The 18079-nt window shown below is 48.1% G+C and overlaps 1 protein-coding gene across 5 annotated transcripts in view; it reads left to right on the forward strand.

Moving 5' to 3' along the window:
* MEIOSIN (meiosis initiator) overlaps positions 1 to 14280 on the forward strand; it is a 39889-nt gene extending 25609 nt beyond the window's left edge. For 2 of the 5 annotated variants that reach the window (XM_068249277.1, XM_068249278.1), the window contains exons 9-12: positions 2551 to 2763; positions 8946 to 9106; positions 9185 to 9274; positions 13247 to 14280. In XM_068249277.1, coding sequence (XP_068105378.1) covers positions 2551 to 2763; positions 8946 to 9106; positions 9185 to 9274; positions 13247 to 13391 — 609 coding nt within the window. In that variant the 3' untranslated portion in view covers positions 13392 to 14280. The remainder of the gene's footprint in view (positions 1 to 2550; positions 2764 to 8945; positions 9107 to 9184; positions 9275 to 13246) is intronic. The other 3 variants (XM_068249280.1, XM_068249281.1, XM_068249279.1) reach the window with 2 other exon arrangements.
* The last annotated feature ends 3799 nt before the right edge of the window (positions 14281 to 18079 follow it).

An 18079-nucleotide genomic window follows, 5' to 3' on the forward strand; every position in this document is an offset into this window, starting at 1 on the left:
TGACAGTGTACCTGTGCTAGCAGTACCGCGCAGCTGCACTGCTCAGAACCCGAGCTCAGAACAGGTGGAGGGGGTTCCGGCCTCCTCCCCCTCCTCTGACCGCAGGGATGAGACCTTTCCGCCGCTGCCCTCGTGTGACATGAGCCAGTTGGCTGAAACTGACAGCGCCGTATTCTCAGCCGCACTACAAAGTGACCCAAGCCTGGAGGTGCTCAGGCAGCAAGCCGCTGAGCCCCTCGCAGACGGGGCCGCCTTCAAGGTGTACTGGGAAGGTGGGAGACTGTACAGTGAGTCTGTACAGCCCCCTGCAGGTAGATCCCACGCGATTACCAAATGGCTTGTGGTCCCGAGTGCGTTCAGGGGACATGTGCTGAAATCCGCACATGGTAATCCTCTGACAGGGCACTCAGGGGTCCGCAAGACACTTGCCGGTATTCGGAAACAGTTTTATTGGCCCCGGATGAACAGGGATGTAGCAAACTACTGCGGAGCATGTGCCGTCTGTCAGGAGCTGGGAAGGTCCAGGGATTCCCGCGGGGTTCCCTTAGGTCCACAGCCACTTAGCAGGGGAACCCTGCGTGGGCTGGCTGTTGACCTAACCAACCCACTGCCCGTTGTCAGCAGTCCCGGCAGACACCACGTCCGACTGCAGTGGCGCAAACGCCCTGTCCAGAACGGTCCATGTCGGGTCAACCCTGAGGGTAGCAGACCGCGACCGGTCCAGGGGAACCGAGCCACAGGCTCCAATAGGTTTCCCTGCCGCACCGGCAACCCGAGACCCGTCAGCCAGGTTGGCCGACACCGGAACGCTGATGGGCTGTCCTGGTGTCAGGGGGAACTAGGCCCAACAGCGCCAATGGCTGCTACGACGGATGTCTTGCTGACAACCCTCTACACAGCATCAGGAAAGGGAGGTGTCACGGAATAGCCGTGAGAAACGCAGGTGAATCTAGAGAATTCACAGTCGCTTTCCTGATCGCTCCCTGTCGGATCTGTGTAGTCAGGCAAGCGATCCGAAAATGACATTTTTGTGTTGTTTTAAATCCAGAGATCTGTTCCCCTGTGAGCCAAAGCAGTCCCCTCACCCCTCCGGAATGTCGCACGTGGCTGGACTCCCTGTGGGGCCCAGCTCATTCCCCCTACAGCAGATGTCTCCATGAAAAGGACCAGGAAACTGGCTCCACAGGGGGGCCATAGAAAGCCAGCCGATCCGGCACCGAGCATGGGCCATAAGGAAAGCATGGGTGATATGATTTCCTGTCGGCATACGAAAACCGTATGTCGCACAGCTATAAAATTCATATCGTCTTGTCCGGTAAAATCTGGCCATCGTGCTGATATGAAATTCCTTGGGATAGACCGTCCGGTTATCGAGATATGAATCTTCTCAGGAGCCTGACCCGCTGGCTTAGCCGTGTCTGATGTCATATTAATCTGTATTTTCCAACAAGTCTGAAGCTGTTACCCCCCTAAATGTAACATGTATGGTTCAGGAGTTACAGCAATTCATAAGTTTAGCTCTAAAATCTCTCAGAGGGAATGAACTGTCATTTGCTGGTAGCTCAGAGGGGGCTGGCACTGCCACACCCCCAAACCAGCTTCATCAAAAGCACAGAGCCAGCAGGCGGGCTGGAGTCCTCCACACTGAAACATCTTGCACTCATCAGATGCCAGCTTGAGGATATGCTGGCATCCACCTGGTCTGAACTCTGAACTCTGGACTTTGAAACCAAGGACTTTATGATTCTTCCCACAATAAGGACATCTTTCCAGGAACTAAGTATTTTTCTCCCTTCTTTTATTTTTCATACTGGCTATTACTGTTTTCATAATTGTTGATTTTCATAATTGTCTGTATATATTAATTATTTATATTGCGTGAATAAACGACTTTCTCCAAGTCATTCACTTTCCGCTACCCTGCTTATCAGCACACACAGAACTGATCCCGGGTCTCTGAAGATACGCTACTGTTTGTTTGTTGTTGGCTAGACAGAATATCGTGTGTTTAACCGTTTTATTCGCAGGATTAGTCAGTCAGTTAGTGGGCCCCACGGTCCCATAGTAACCGCGGTGGTGGCAGTTTACTCTGAACCAGTAGGTGACGTTGTAATCACCCGTGTCTCACAGGCTCCCTTCTGAGTTGTCTGCGGCTAATTCTTAACGGTTCCTGCGCATTGACTGCGACCAGAGTTCGCACGATCTGTGCGCTGGCACCGTTTAGAAGGCTAAGTGCGGTCAGCCACAAGGGCTCCTGTGACAGCAGGTAATTGGAAATGTATTGCTGCTAAAGTCGTCTGTTTATTACCTTTTATATAGTGCCTTACTATGTTATGTTATCTTCTGCACATTAATTGTTCTGAGGTATATACTGACTATTATGGACTTCCTGTTTCTTATTGTCGTTTTGTAACTTTTTAAATGTATTAACAAGATATTGTTTAAAAATGTGCAGTATGTGATGGGCTAGGACAGTGCAGAATATGTTTTCTGTTAGTGGCTTTTGACTGTTTCTTGACACTTCTGACACCTCTGTCCTCCATGTCTCAGGAGTCAGCAGTGGCCTCCAGGCCTGCTGTGGAATGTAGTGTGAAGCTAGAAAATGAGAGCAGTGCTGTGACTGGAGGCTCGGGGCTCTTGTTCCAGCGGCAGCACCAAGGATTCCGCGTGGAGATTGGCTCTCACATGGCAAGCCTGAAGTCTGATTGTAGCACAATAGGGTGCGTGAAGTCAGGAGCTCACAGCAAAGCCAAGAAGAAGGCGGTAAGTTACGGGGAAGGTGCACATCATGCTCCTGTTGGCACAGCATACACTGGCAATGGCAACCACCAAACGGTTTTCATCTCAAGCATGTAGAATGGCGGTGTTACGATTGGCACATGCAGGTTCGTAAATGTGACAAAACAGAACCAGGAGATCACTCTGCAGGAAATACTGAGGACAAAACCAAGGGTGAAGTGAATAAAATGTGTTTATTTACAGGAATGTTATATATATATATATATATATATATATACAAACATACATGCATATGTATCCCTGTACCACTTAAGTATGGGGTGCCCCAGGGCTCAATCCTCTCTCCCCTGCTTTTCACAATTTACATGTTACCGCTTGGAAAACTAATCCAAAAACATGGCCTGACATACCACTGCTATGCAGACGACACCCAACTATATCTTTCCTTCAAGCCTGGTGTGACAGACCCAACTCTAACTATAAACGCCTGCTTACGTGAACTACAGCAATGGATGAATGACAACTGGCTGAAACTAAATGCAGACAAAACTGAAGTCCTTCTGATCGGAGGGCAGCACATGACAACAAAACAACTTAACTTGCCGTCTTCACCACTGGGAATAGGAGGCACAGATCTGCGCAGCTCTGATCATGTGCGTAGCCTAGGAGTTCTAATTGATGGGGATTTAAACTTCCGAACTCAAATCTCTGCTGTGGTGAAATCATCCTATTTTAACCTGAAGAACATTGCAAAAATCAAGCACCTCATCCCCCCAGAAGATCTGCCAACCTTAGTCCACGCCTTCATCACATCCCGACTGGACTACTGCAATGCTCTCTACACTGGCCTTCCAAAAAAGGTCTTGTACCGCCTACAGCTGATACAGAATACTGCTGCCAGACTGCTAACCAACCAACCCCGTCACTGCCACATAACGCCAGTCCTGCATTCCCTTCACTGGCTACCTATAGAATGGAGGGTCCTATTCAAGATCGGCCTACTGATATTTAAATCCCTGAATAATCTGGGCCCTGGATACATGAAAGATATGTTGCAGCTGCGTAGCAATCCCCGCATTCTCAGATCCACAGGTTCTAATAATCTAGTCATACCCAGAGTCCACTTGGAAACTTTTGGTCCCAGAGCCTTCTGTCATGCTGCCCCTATGTTTTGGTACTCCTTACCTCAACAGATCAGGGCAGCTCCATCCCTGGACGTGTTTAAATCCAGACTGAAAACACACCTGTTCAGTTTGGCATTTGCAGAAATATAACTTTTGTTGTGTGAATACTTCATCCTACTACCAATTACTGAATCTGAGAGAGCCTAAGCGCTTTGAGTCCTATGGGAGAAAAGCGCTATAGAAATGTTGTTGTATTGTATTGTATATAAATATATACATACACACACATCAATATGCATGCAAACATACAATTAGAAACATACGATGCACCACAAATCCCACAATAACCACCCTAACTAACTAACTAAACTGATGTATACAATGACAAATATACAGGAGCACGAAACACACAATACTGTATATGTACAGGAATGCATAAACATAATCCGCACACAAGAGAATTATGAGACAGACAAAGGTCAAAACCAGAATATCAAATAATACAGACAGTAAGAGCTTGTTTCTATTTGTGCAGCGCTGGAGCTGTGTGTCAGCGTGGGAGCTGTGTGTCAGCGTGGGAGCTGCTTCAGCGCAGGAGCTGTTTCATCGCGGGAGCTGTGCGTCATCACGGGAGCTGTGAGTCAGCGCAGGAGCTGTGTGTCAGCGCAGGAGCTGTGTGTCAGCGCAGGAGCTGTGTGTCAGCGTGGGAGCTCTGCGCCAGCGTGTGAGCTGCTTCAGCGCAGTAGCTGTGTTTCATCGTGGAAGCTGTGCATCATCACGGGAGCTGTGAGTCAGTGCAGGAGCTGTGTGTCAGTGCGGGAACTGTCTGTCAGCGTGGGAGCTCTGCGTCAGCTTGTGAGCTGCTTCAGCGCAGTAGCTGTGTTTCATTGCGGGAGCTGTGTGTGATCACGGGAGCTGTGAGTCAGCGCAGGAGCTGTGTGTCAGCGCAGGAGCTGTGTGTCAGCGTGGGAGCTCTGCGCCAGCGTGTGAGCTGCTTCAGCGCAGTAGCTGTGTTTCATCGTGGAAGCTGTGCATCATCACGGGAGCTGTGAGTCAGTGCAGGAGCTGTGTGTCAGTGCGGGAACTGTCTGTCAGCGTGGGAGCTCTGCGTCAGCTTGTGAGCTGCTTCAGCGCAGTAGCTGTGTTTCATTGCGGGAGCTGTGTGTGATCACGGGAGCTGTGAGTCAGCGCAGGAGCTGTGTGTCAGCGCAGGAGCTGTGTGTCAGCGTGGGAGCTCTGCGCCAGCGTGTGAGCTGCTTCAGCGCAGTAGCTGTGTTTCATCGTGGAAGCTGTGCATCATCACGGGAGCTGTGTGTCAGTGCAGGAGCTGTGTGTCAGTGCGGGAATTGTCTGTCAGCGTGGGAGCTCTGCGTCAGCTTGTGAGCTGCTTCAGCGCAGTAGCTGTGTTGCATTGCGGGAGCTGTGTGTGATCACGGGAGCTGTGAGTCAGCGCAGGAGCTGTGTGTCAGTGCGGGAGCTGTGTAGCTTCGTGTCAGCGCAGGAGCTGTGTTTTAGCGCGGGAGCTGCGTGTCAGTGCGGGAGCTGCTTCAGCGCAGGAGCTGTGTTTCATCGCGGGAGCTGTGTGTCATCGCAGGAGCTGTGTCAGCGTGGGAGCTGTGCATCAGTGCGTGAGCTGCTTCAGCGCAGGAGCTGTGCTTCATCGCGGGAGCTTTGTGTCATCACGGGAGCTGTGTGTCAGCGCAGGAGCTGTGTGTCAGCCCGGGAGCTGTGTAGCTGTGTGTCAGCGCGGGAGCTGTGTGTCAGCGCGGGAGCTGTGTGTCAGCGGGGGAGCTGTTCGTCATCACAGGAGCTGTGTGTCAGCGCGGGAGCTGTGCTTCATCGCGGGAGATGTGCGTCATCGCAGGAGCTGTGTGTCAGCATGGGAGCTGTGCGTCAGCGCGGGAGCTGTGCGTCATCGCAGGAGCTGTGTGTCAGCATGGGAGCTGTGCGTCAGCGCGTGAGCTGCTTCAGCGCGGGAGCTGTGCTTCATCACGGGAGCTGTGTGTCAGCGCAGGAGCTGTGTATCAGCGCAGGAGCTGTGTATCAGCGCGGGAGCTGTGTAGCTGTGCGTCAGCACTGGAGCTGTGTGTCAGGGTGGGAGCTGTGCGTCAGCACGGGAGTTGTGTGTCAGCGCAGGAGCTGTGTGTCAAAAGGTGGATGCGTTCCCCATATAGCCTAAGGGGGTGACGCATCTGCCCCGGGCTCCAGCGGGATCACAGAGGACCAGCTCTTTAAACGCTCAGATCTGTGCATATGCCCAGTATGGCGCATACGTATGAAATCCCCGCCGGGAGACTTGGGGGCAGGAAACAGCCAATATATGGCTTATCCTGCTGCTGCACAAGTCCCGGCGGCGTTGATTACTATTCCTCCTCCAGGTCCACGTGGATGGTGGGGAATGATGTAATTCGGCTGCCAGCTATTGCTTGAGGCCGAATTACAGTCTTTAAAGAGAACCCGAGTCAGGTATTTGAAATCTTAAGAAACCACAGAGGCATGTCCTGTGCATAATCACATGCCTCTGGGTCTCGCTAACGCCGCCTCTAGTCCCCCCTCCCCCAGGGTCTCCTGTGCCCCCCTGTTAAAAGCGCCAGGCTAGCGACAGTCTCCTTGTCGCTAGCTGTCTAGTTACCATTTGTATGTCTATCAATGCGCGCTCCCCCGCCCCTGTCCCCGCCTCCTGTGAGCTTCCTCCAATCAGAAGCAAAGCCATGACCTGGGAGGTACTTCCTGGGTTGCAACTTAGCTTCCGATTGGAGGAAGCTTACAGGAGGTGGGGACAGGGGCGGGGGAGCGCGCATTGATAGACATAATTGTAAATTGACAAGGAGACTGGCGCTTTTAACAGGGGGGCACATGAGACCCCGGGGGGAGGGGGGACTAGAGGCGGCGTTAGCGAGACCCAGAGGCATGTGATTATGCACAGGACATTCCTCTGTGGTTTCTTAAAGAACAAGCTACACCCATGCTAACCTAGAAATAAAAAACACATATATAAGTAGATAAATACTACTTCTATTACATAACAGATGTATTGGGTTATCCACGTAATGAATCCTGTGAATTTTACAAAGGAAAAGCAGAAAATCCTATTCTAGGCAGTGGCCATCTTGCCAAGCTAATGCTGACATCATATCCTCCCTTACTCTTGTTTTCCCCCCTCCCTTCTCTTGCTCATTGTGTATTTATTAGCTACCCTCCTCCCAGAGTCTTCAGACACTCCCACTGAGGTGTATACTAACAACTGCACTGTCTTTTTTTTATTTACACATCCAATCACTGAGTCACCTCAGCCTTGCTTCTAAACACAAGTAATCAGAATATGTTTCTGATAAGCAGCTAGGCAGGGAACTAAATGTAAGAGAAGGAATATATTATAGATAAAAAGAACTCCCAGCATACAACTCTTTGGCACTGTTTGGCACTAGGGCCAGTGCTCCTAAAGTATGTGATAACTACAAACCATAACAGCAGAAAAAGTTTTGCAAGTTTTGAATGCAGGATTAGCATCTTTATCACTTAATACACTCAGACCAGTTGCTGTTGAAATTTGATTTTTATGGTGACAATACCGCTTTAAGATTTCAAATACCCGCCTCCGGTTCTCTTTAAAAGTAACTTCAGCTCGTCTTCTGACAGCGCTGAAGTTACTCACTGTGCGCTGCTATAGCCGTAATTCCTATTACGGTCTATGGTGGCGCCGGCTGCATCCAAATCTCCTGCACTGGATTCAACGTGCTCGAGTATAGCCTGCCACATCTTTCTATGGGTCCATCACTATGCCGTACTGACTGATAGTAAGCTACGTGACAGGCCACTTCTCAAATATAGAAGATATGAAGTGTTTTTTTCCTGAGAGATTATTATTTAGTATTTATATAGTCATGTCACTTACTGTCCTCAGAGGAGCTCACAATCTAATCTAATCTGTCTAATCTAATCCTGTGATAGTGTAAACACCACCATCTAGTGCCTACATCCACTTCCAGTATCGCTGACCCTGCTCCAATGGACATGTGTAAGGCCTAGTACACATCATACAATTTTCTGTAAGATTTTTCTGTTAGATTTTCTGTAATTAGATTATTTTCTGTAAAGTACTGGTAGAGACTGGGAATTATCTCTGGTGCATTGTCTACTGAGGAAGACATTGTCCTGCTGAGTAGAACAATGCTTAATTGCTAAGCAGATAGATGGTCAGATAGGTAATTTCCAACATGTCGGAAATTATCTATCTGGCAGGTAAATCTTACAGAAAATTGTACGGTGTGTACTAGGCGTAAAGCCGCATCTACACGAGTAGATGCGGCCGCGATGCTCCTTATCAATCGAGCTGCTGATGCGGCTCGATTGATAAGATCCAACAGGATGGATCTCCGCACCGCCGATTCCCTGCTTGCTCTCCGCGAGGGGACAATGGCAGGGAATCGAGCAGAAGGTAAGCGGCGCCGCAGGGGACGAGCGGGCACGGGCGGGGAATCAAATGCGGCGCACGCGCGGCGAGCGGGGACGCGGCGGGCACGCGGAAGAGGCGATCCGGCGGCTAATCGAGCCGCCGAATCGCTGCAACATCTTATAGTGTAGATGGGGCTTAAGAGGTGTTTCACACCATGTTCTTTTGAGATACTGGATCTTGCAATGTTATGAAGTGTCACTGTTGCCTGCTATCTTGAAGTTTTGGCTGTCACTTTGGAATTAATAAATTCATCAGACGGAAGGTGCCCGTGAAAGATCCTTTTTTCTTGCTTTGCAAAATTAATAGTGTAATGTCCTACCATAGTATTATCATGTATTTATATAGCGCTGACATCTTCTGCAGCACTATACAGAGTACATAGTCATGTCACTGACTGTCCTCAGAGGAGCTCACACTCTAATCCCTACCATAGTCCTATGTCTATATATTTATCATAGTCTAGGGCCAATTTAGGGGGAAGTGAATTAACTTATCTGTATGTTTTTGGGATGTGGGAGGAAACCATAGTGCCCGGAGGAAACCTACACAGACACGGGAAGAACATATAAACTCTGTGCAGATAGGGCTCTGGCTGGGATTCAAACTGCATGGGTTTGTCGCCGCAGGTGAAGGTGCCGCCGTCTGGCAATGTTGCCGATGCTGAAGGATCTGCTGCCGGCAACGCTGACGAGAAACCTCCGCTGGTCTTCCAGCTGCAGCGAGAGAGGAAGAAATGTGTGAACGGATTCATCATGTTCTGCAGGCTGAACCGGAAAGCTTACCTCAGGTACTCGGAATGGAAATCGGACAGCTGTATGATGGGGCAATGGAGGCAGCACGATCTGAACTGTACCTCTTTGTCTAGGGCCAATCCCGGCAAAGCATCAACAACAGCCACCAGAGATCTGGCAGAACTGTGGAAAGTTATGTCTGTGGAGGAGAGGTACCCTTACTGGTGAGAGGATTCTGGGAGTATCAGCTGTGATGTTTACATGCTTGTTTTGTTCTGGGGGCATCTGAGGTCCTCTTATGTCTCCTGGCTCCATCCTTCTGTCACCTCCCGAGGAGGATGGGGAAACTTCCCCTCTTCCAGGGAACTATTGGATGGGCTATACAGACATAACAATTCCGCCTCATCTTCTGCCAGTATTTATTATTTCCTGTCTGAAGGCATCAGTCTCAGCTTGTAGAGCAGATAAGGGTCCTTCATTCCAGGCAAAGATGAGCCTCATAAACTTCAGGGAAAGCCAAGAATGTACCGCAGTGTGCACAGCTCCATTCTGGCCACTAGGGGGCACTGCTCTATCACAGTCAGTGGGAAGATCTCGTCAAAGAATTTTTTGATGAAGGGGGCCTCCGCATCTAATGAGTTTATCAGGCCTCAAACAGCTTTTACTAACAAAATTCTCTAGCTGACCATGATTGTCAGTAAAAGTTGTTGGAGACCTGATAAACGCATTAGATGCGGAGGCCCCTTCATCAAAAAGTCCGACAGTAACGGCGTGTTGACTTTGCAGCGGCTCGGTGGCTGATCGGAATCTTCATAGGGAACGTGACATGGTAAGTGTACTAGGCCTCATTGCTTTGCATTGTCGTTGCGCTACCCTGTGGTGAAACAGGGTAATGCAATGCATACTTGCAAGGCAAGTGTAAACGGGGCATAAAGAAATGAAAAGCAGACCTACAGGCATACTTTAGAGGAGTATAACGCTATGTGGCTTTGTAAAATGTAGAAGTTATAGGTAACATCAGCGGTACTGAATGTGCAGCTTTGCCTCCTGAGGCATAAAGAGATGATTTGCATATTCGGGAGTGATGCATCATGGGAACTCACAGTTGCTCACTTAAAAGTGAATTATGAATAACCTTCTGTTTTAAAGAGACTCTGTAACATTAAAAAGATCCCCTGGGGGTACTCACCTCGGGTGGGGGAAGCCTCCGGATCCTAATGAGGCTTCCCACGCCGTCCTCTGTCCCACGGGGGTCTCGCCGCAGCCCTCCGAACAGCCGGCGACAGACCCGACTGTCAGTTCAATATTTACCTTTGCTGGCTCCAGCGGGGGCGCTGTGGCGGCTTTCCGGCCCGAACTACACGGAAATACCCGATCTCATTCGGGTCCGCTCTACTGCGCAGGCGCAGGAAACTTGCGCCTGCGCAGTAGAGCAGATCCGACGGCGATCGGGTATTTCCGTGTAGTTCGGAGCCGACAGCCGTCAGAGCGCCTGCGCAGGAGCCAGGAAGGTAAATATTGACGTCACCGCTGCACGGACTCCACGGAGGGCTGCAGCGAGACCCCTGACGGATGGAGGACGGCGTGGGAAGCCTCATTAGGATCCGGAGGCTTCCCCCACTCGAGGTGAGTACCCCCCAGTGGATCTTTTCATGTTACAGATCCTCTTTAAAGAAACACTGAAGCGAAAAAAAAAATAATGATATAATGATTTGTATGCGGAGTACAGCTAAGAAATAAAACATTAGGAGCAGATACATAAGTCTAATATTGTTTCCAGTACAGGAAGAGTTAAGAAACTCCAGTTGTTATTTATGCAAAAGAGCCATTGAGCTCCACGACTTTCAAAGTCGCAGAGAGCCCTGTCTTCTGAAGCTTGTTATCTCAACTGTCAGTCACTGTATTTTCTTTTTCTCTCCAGAGGACAGGTGAATAGTTCACAAGACTGCTCTGTAAAAATCATTTAGAATGCTGTGTAATGTGTAAACTGCAAATATTAGAGAATGATCCAATGTTATATATAAATGAAAATAAAAATTTGAGAATATTTTCTTTGCTACTAATGTTCTAGTAATTATCCGTACTACACAACAAATTCATTATATAATAATTTTTTTTCGCTTCAGTGTCTCTTTAAGAAAACAAAATTATAATTACTGTAGTAGGTGACAAATATAATTTTGCCCTCTTAAAACAGGAGGTATTTGCAAACTTGGACACTAACCTAAGTAGTGGGAAGCGTCTAGATGTTCCAGAGGCACCCCAGAGCTTCTTGTCCTGGCCGCACCCCAGACCATGTATGGGTGCTTCCGTACTGGGCAAGCGTTAGTACGGTCCGTGCAGTCCCAGAAAAATAAAGCCCTGATGCACTAAGAAGAAAAGACATGCATGAGCGCCTTCGTTGTACTGGGCACGTGCAAACCTTACTCGCACATGCTCAGTATGGATGTGTTTCTACTTGGCAGTAGAGTGGCCACGAGAAACATATTCAAAAAGCTCTTGTTGAATATGTTTAGAGGGACCCAGCGCTGGAATGTTGGGGTGTAAGCGGATCAGGGAAGCCCCTGCACTATTCAGAGGCTGCCCACGACTGAGGTAAGGGGTAGATTCACTAATCTGCAGTAAGCGGAATTACATGTGATGAGTAAAGCGTAATGCATTGCATGCAATGTATTGCGTTACACTTTGCTCATCGTGCGATAAACTATAAGCGCGTTATTCTGCTTGCCATAGTTTAGTAAACACACCCCTAAGTATCTGTTTTTACTTCAAGTACACTTTAAAGAGACTCTGTAACAATAAAAACGTCCCCTGGGGGGTACTCACCTCGTAGGGGGAAGCCTCCGAAACCTAATGAGGCTTCCCCCGATCTCCTCTGTCCCACGGGGGTCTCGCTGCAGCCCTCCGAACAGCGGCCCGACAGCCTCCAGCGGGGGCGCTGTTGCAGCTCTTCTGACGGAGATAGGCGGAAAAAGCTGATCTCTGTCGGGTCCACTCTACTGCGCAGACGTAGGAGACTTGCGCCTGCGCAGTAGAGCGGCCCGGCGGAGATCGGCTATTTACGCTTATCTCTGTGGGAAGGAGCGGATACTGCGCCTGCGCTGGAGCCAAAAGGGAAATATTTACATCCCTGCCACTCCGGGAGGTTTTTCACCGCCACCGTGGAACCGAGGAGGACGGGGGAAGCCTCAATAGGATCCGGAGGCTTCCCCCACCCGAGGTGAATACCCCCTAGGGGAGTTTTTTTTGTTACAGATTTTCTTTAAATGGAACCAAGCACCTTTCTTTCCTGCAGTTTCTCTTGGTTTCTAATAGCTAGAGGAGCTGCCACGTTCCCCCCTCTCCTTCTAACTGCCCTTATTTATCCAGGGGAGGTGTGAAGATAGCATCTGTGACTTCTCTAAACTCTTTGAAGCACAGTGTCCTATCCCCACCCACAACTCCTGCTGATGAAAGCTTGTGTTTTCTATTTACTAATGTATGCAATAAAATAATTACAGCAGTCCTTATCTGCCTGAAATGTCTGTGGTCAGGCAGGCCCTGCTGTCAGTGAAAGTAGGGTAGTAAAAGACTCTGCTAAACTTTTAAATGTAAAAAGAAGAGGTAAAACTGAAGTTTTTTTTATTAATAAGCTACATTGTAGGCATGCATGTTTAATGTGCTATTGAGATGCCTTGGGTGCTAAAAATGCTACACTTTAAAGTGGATCCGAGATAAACTTTTACTCATTGCATAATTGTGTTCCTTTCATATAGTTTATAGGGCATTCCTCAAGCCAAATACTTTTTTGTTTTTGTTTTAATACTCGAATTCCCTATAAACTAAACAAGCCCCGCCCACAGCTTCTCCAGAGTGCCTTGGCACTCTGAGCCTTAGTAGCAAGGGCTTATGGGAGCTCAGTCTGGGCAGGAGGAGGAGGTTACTAGCTAGAGGTTTCAGAGGCAGAGGGGAGGAGAGTTAAGTTTTCACAGGCTGAGACCTGGAGATGCTATCAGCTTGCTTGTGTGTAATGTGACAAACAGAACATGGCCGCTCTCATTGTATCACAGGAATAAATAATCATATACTGTTGAAGCTGTTTGCAGCAACTTTAGATAAGATATATAGACAAGTTACTTGTTATAGTTAGTTTTTCATCCCGGATCCGCTTTAAGGTTGTAAATTGGTCAGAGCTCATTGTTGTCTTCTCCTTTCAGCATGAAGGCTCTGCAATTCAGTGTGCTGAACAACCGCATGGTAAGGAAAAGCAAGGCCAGCATGCCTATTGGATACATATCACCGCCTAAACCGCTGTCTGTCTTGCTGGCGGAGAAGATTATTTCCACCACTCCTGCACTTTGATTCACGTTCCTCCTTCCATATGACCCACTACTGCCTCCCTGTGGTGTGATATGTGCTTACAGCTAAGAGGACTTCTTCCAAATTCTATCTCCATCCAGCCAGAGTGCGTGTCCATCTAACAAAGCGAGAGAATGACACCTGTCATATGCCTCCTGCCCTTCCTGCACTCTGATCTGCCTTCCTCCTCCTGTATGCCCCCTGCTATATCCCTCCTGCTGTGACATGTCCTCATAAATGGGAGCAGATCCCCAGAAACCAAATCAATGCCAAGTCACCAACGTATGTGTCTATCCACCAGAGATACTGCCATCCCCTAGAAAGAGACTGTCATCCACCAGATAGTTCCTGCCAATGAGGAACTTTGATTCACATTCCTAATCTTCTATGTTCTGCTGCCACTTCCTGTCTGGCATTCCTTCTCTTGTATGTTCTGCTTCCACTTCCTGTCTGGCATTCCTCCTCTTGTCAATTCTGCTGCCACTTCCTGTCTGGCATTCCTCCTCTTGTCAATTCTGCTGCCACTTCCTGTCTGGCATTCCTCCTCTTGTCTATTCTGCTGCCACTTCCTGTCTGGCATTCCTCATCTTGTATGTTCTGCTGCCACTTCTTTTCTGGCACGGTATAAGAAAGGAGATAGGTGATGCTGTTTGCTAAAGATACATGAAGTGGTATAGGTGGGGGGATAGGCTATGCTGTTTGCTGAAGATACAGGAAGTGGTACTGTATAAAAAGGAGATAGGTGACCCTGTTTGCTGAAGATAAGGGTAATGGTATAGGTGGAGCTTAACCAGGTCCGGCTCTAGACTTTTTGCCGCCTGAGGCAAAATTAGAAAAAATCGCCGCACCCCCCCCCCCAGCTGTGGGGAGGGGGGGCCCGAGCTGGAGGAGTAGCGGGCAGAAAGGGGGTATTGGGCCTAGCGGTGGGGAGGGGGGTCGGACCCCCCCTCCCTCACCTGGGTCCCCCGATCTGCGCTCCTCCAGCGTTAAGTACCTGCGTGCGTATGATTAAGAGGCAACGGGCGGGGGAATCGCTCACCTCTTCCGCGTTCCATCGTGCGCTCCACTGACGTCACTTCCGGCAACACCGCCCAAGTGGACGGCGTTGCAGGAAGTGACGTCATTGGAGCGCACGACGGAATTCGGAAGAGGTGAGCGATTCCCCCGCCCGTCGCCTCTTAATCATACGCACGCTGGTACTTAACGCTGGAGGAGGAGTGCAGATCGGGGGACCCAGGTGAGGGGGGGGGTCCGACCCCCCTCCCCACTGCTAGGCCCAATACCCCCTTTCTGCCAGCTACCCCGCCAGCTCGGCGGGCGGCCCCCAGCATCCATGGACAGGCAGGTGCCGCTCCCCCAGATCTGCCACCTGAGGCAAATGTTTCACCCCGCCTCATGAGCGGGCTGGCCCTGAGCTTACACTTTCAGTTCCATTTCTCAGACTTAGTACATTAGTCTTAATTAATTACTCTTAACGCAGGGCATTGTAAATTGTAATTGCCTATGCAAGACACAATCAGCACTTTATGTCAACCCAGAGCCCTAGCCAACAGCTTCTTACATTTAAAGGACAAATGTAACGAGAGGTATATGGAGGCTGCCATATTTATTTCCTTTTAAACAATACCAGTTGCCTGGCAGCCCTGCTGATCTATTTGGCCGCAGAAGTGTATTAGAGGTATTCGAGGCAGAGGATCAGCTGGACTGCCCGGTAACTGGTATTGCTTAAAAGGAAATAATACCTCTCACTACAGTTGTCCTTTACAGGGAACCAGAGACGAAGCACCCATGTGTATTTTACCATATATATAAGTAAGAACATTAGAGAAAACACTTACCATGCTCTCTGTTTCATCCTCACTGCTAAAAGTGTCTGTTATCAGCGGTGATAAGAATCCCGGACTGAGCATTCACTCTGGCTTTGCAGAGAGTCATTATAGCTGAGTCATTATAGCAGAGCCACAAGGGGGCAGGCTTGGGCTTAAAAAGACACCAGAGAAGACAGACTCCGCTATAATCATTCCATAGCAAAGCCAGACTGAGTGCTCAGTCGGGGATTCTTATCAGAGGTGATAACAGTCAGATTAAACAGAGAACAATGAAACAAAGAGCAGATTAGGTGTTTACTGTCATGTTCCCACTGATTTATAAGGTAAAATACAAGAGGGTGCTTCATCTCTGGTTCTCTTTAAAGAGAACCTGTACTTAAAAAAAAGCCCTCTGGGAGATACTTACCTCAGGAGGGGGAAAGCCTCAGGGTCCCAATGAGGATTCCCCTCCCCTTAGCTTTAGAGAATCCAGCGCTGGCTCCTCCGAAACCACACCTGACAAGCGGTGATTTATTCACCCCTCTGCGATCCTGCACAGGCATACTAGCGGCTCTACGTTGGGGTAAAGCTGAATTAGCAATACCCGATCGTATCTGCTTTACTGCGAAGTCGCAAAGGACTCACGCCTGCGCAGTACAGCGGATTGAGCGGGTTTGGCTATTTCCGCCTTAACTCGAACGGAGAGGCGCTAGTGCGCCTGCGGAGGATCGCGGTAGGTAAATATTTACCTTGCCGGGGTTCAGGGGGTTGCAGCGCTGGATTGCCGGGACCCTGGAGGATGGGGGAAGTCTCGTTAGAATCCAGAGGCTTCCCCCTCCAGAGGTAAGTATCCCCCAGAGGAGGTTTTTTTTTAAATTAGATTCTCTTTAACTGATACTCCATGAAAAGTTGTGCAGAACTGTCTCCAGTTATAGACAGTTCTACACCAAAGAGACAGTCCTCAATGCTCTAGGATCTGAGTTGAAGTATATAACATGAGAGCATATAGCTCCTCATTAACATCAACTCCTTTGGGCCCTAAAAACTAAAGTACTAGACTTAAAAAGCATGGAGCAGACAAGTTCCAAAACAGGCCTCAACGTGATCCAGAAAAATACAAAAATCTTTATTATGGACCAATTCACAGCAAACAACATACAGTTAAAGGGGCACTACAGCGAAAAACTGTTAAATGTAAAATATGTGCAAGCATATACAAATAAAAAGTACATTTTTTCCAGAGTAAAATGAGCCACAAATGACTTTTTTCCTATGTTGCTGTCACTTACAGTAGGTAGTAGAAATCTGACAGAAGTGACAGGTTTTGGACTAGTCCATCTCTTTATAGGGGATTCTCAGATATATATTTATTATCAAAAGCACTTAGGGCTGGAACCCACAAGAGCGGTTTTTTGAGCATTTTGGCAGCGCTGCGATACGCTAGCGTTTTGCCAAAACGATCAGCTGATGTTAATGGATGGGGCAACTTCCACAGGAGCGTTTGCGTTTCCCAGAAACGCAAACGCAGGACCTGCAGCATTTTGGGACCGTTAGCGTTTCAATGTAAAGTATTGAAACGCTAGCAGAAACGCTCAGCAAAACTTAAACTGAGCGGTTTTGCTAGCGTTTTGCGGTTCAGCACACTAACAAAATTAAAAATAATTCACAGGACCAATCAGGATAAAAACGCAAAACGCTACACAACCGCTGAGCAAAAAAATAAAATGTTGCAAAACGCGACCGCAAACGCGCATGAATCCGCTTGCAAACCGCTCAGACAAAACTCTAGCGGTAGCGTTTTGCGTTTGCTGTTTTCAGTGGGTTCCAGGCCTTAGTGAATGGCAGTTGCTCTGTCCAACTGCCAAAAAACTGTGTAGGGAGCAGGGAAGCTGGCCAGCATCATTGTTTAAATCCTTTTTATGGAATATCTTTATAAAGAATAAAAGCCTTGCTGAGAATCCCCTATGAAGAGATGGACTAGTCCAAAACCTGTCACTTCTGTCAGATTTCTACTACCTACTGTAAGTGACAGCATTACAGGAGAAACCTAATTTATGGCTCATTTTACTCAGGAAAAAATGTACTTCTTATTTGCATATGTTTGCACATATTTTAAATTTTACAGTTTTTCGCTGTAGTGCCCCTTTAAAATCACTTAAAAATGAGGATCCCCAGGGTGCCTCAGTCCTCCCTTACACACATTCGCACCTCACATTCAAAACACATGAATTGGAATGCTGCAGCAGTTGGGAATAATGGGTATCTGTAACTAACACTTTTATGTAAACGTCCCCTTTAAGAGGGCTATTTTTTATCCTCGGAGTGAGCTTCAACCTCCGTGTGGAGGGAAGTTATGACAAAAAAGTAATACGTATGCTGGGCAGTCCCGAATTAAGTGCACTCAAAAAAAGAGATTCACCAATAAACACGATCCCTGATTTAGGTGTTAAGAACTGTCTCTACACTGATTGGCTGGTGGGATTAGATGATAACTTTGAGAAGTTCCATTTATTAATTTCATATTTGAAATTCTCTTTTATTTATTCATTATTTATATTATAGTATTTATGTATATTATAGTATTTATATGTAAATGTTCCTTCTACTGAACCTGAAAAAGGACAGGCCACACAGCCACTGTATTTTCAATATGTCAGAGCTGTCTTATGCTGTTGCAGAAAAATTGACAAATAAAATGCTTTGTTGTCAGAAAAATATTTCTTGTCATATGGCTCCTTTCTTCCTATAGGCTTTATGATAACAGGCTCCTCTGGGGTGGTATTTACATTTCATCATCGGGGTGAAGTAGGTCTGCTCTGAAACTGTCAGTCTGTGTATGAGATCCCATACCTAGTCCACTGCCCAGATTCTTTTATGATAGGG

This window comes from Hyperolius riggenbachi, chromosome 8 (genome assembly GCF_040937935.1).
Source record: "Hyperolius riggenbachi isolate aHypRig1 chromosome 8, aHypRig1.pri, whole genome shotgun sequence".
NCBI lineage: Eukaryota > Metazoa > Chordata > Amphibia > Anura > Hyperoliidae > Hyperolius > Hyperolius riggenbachi.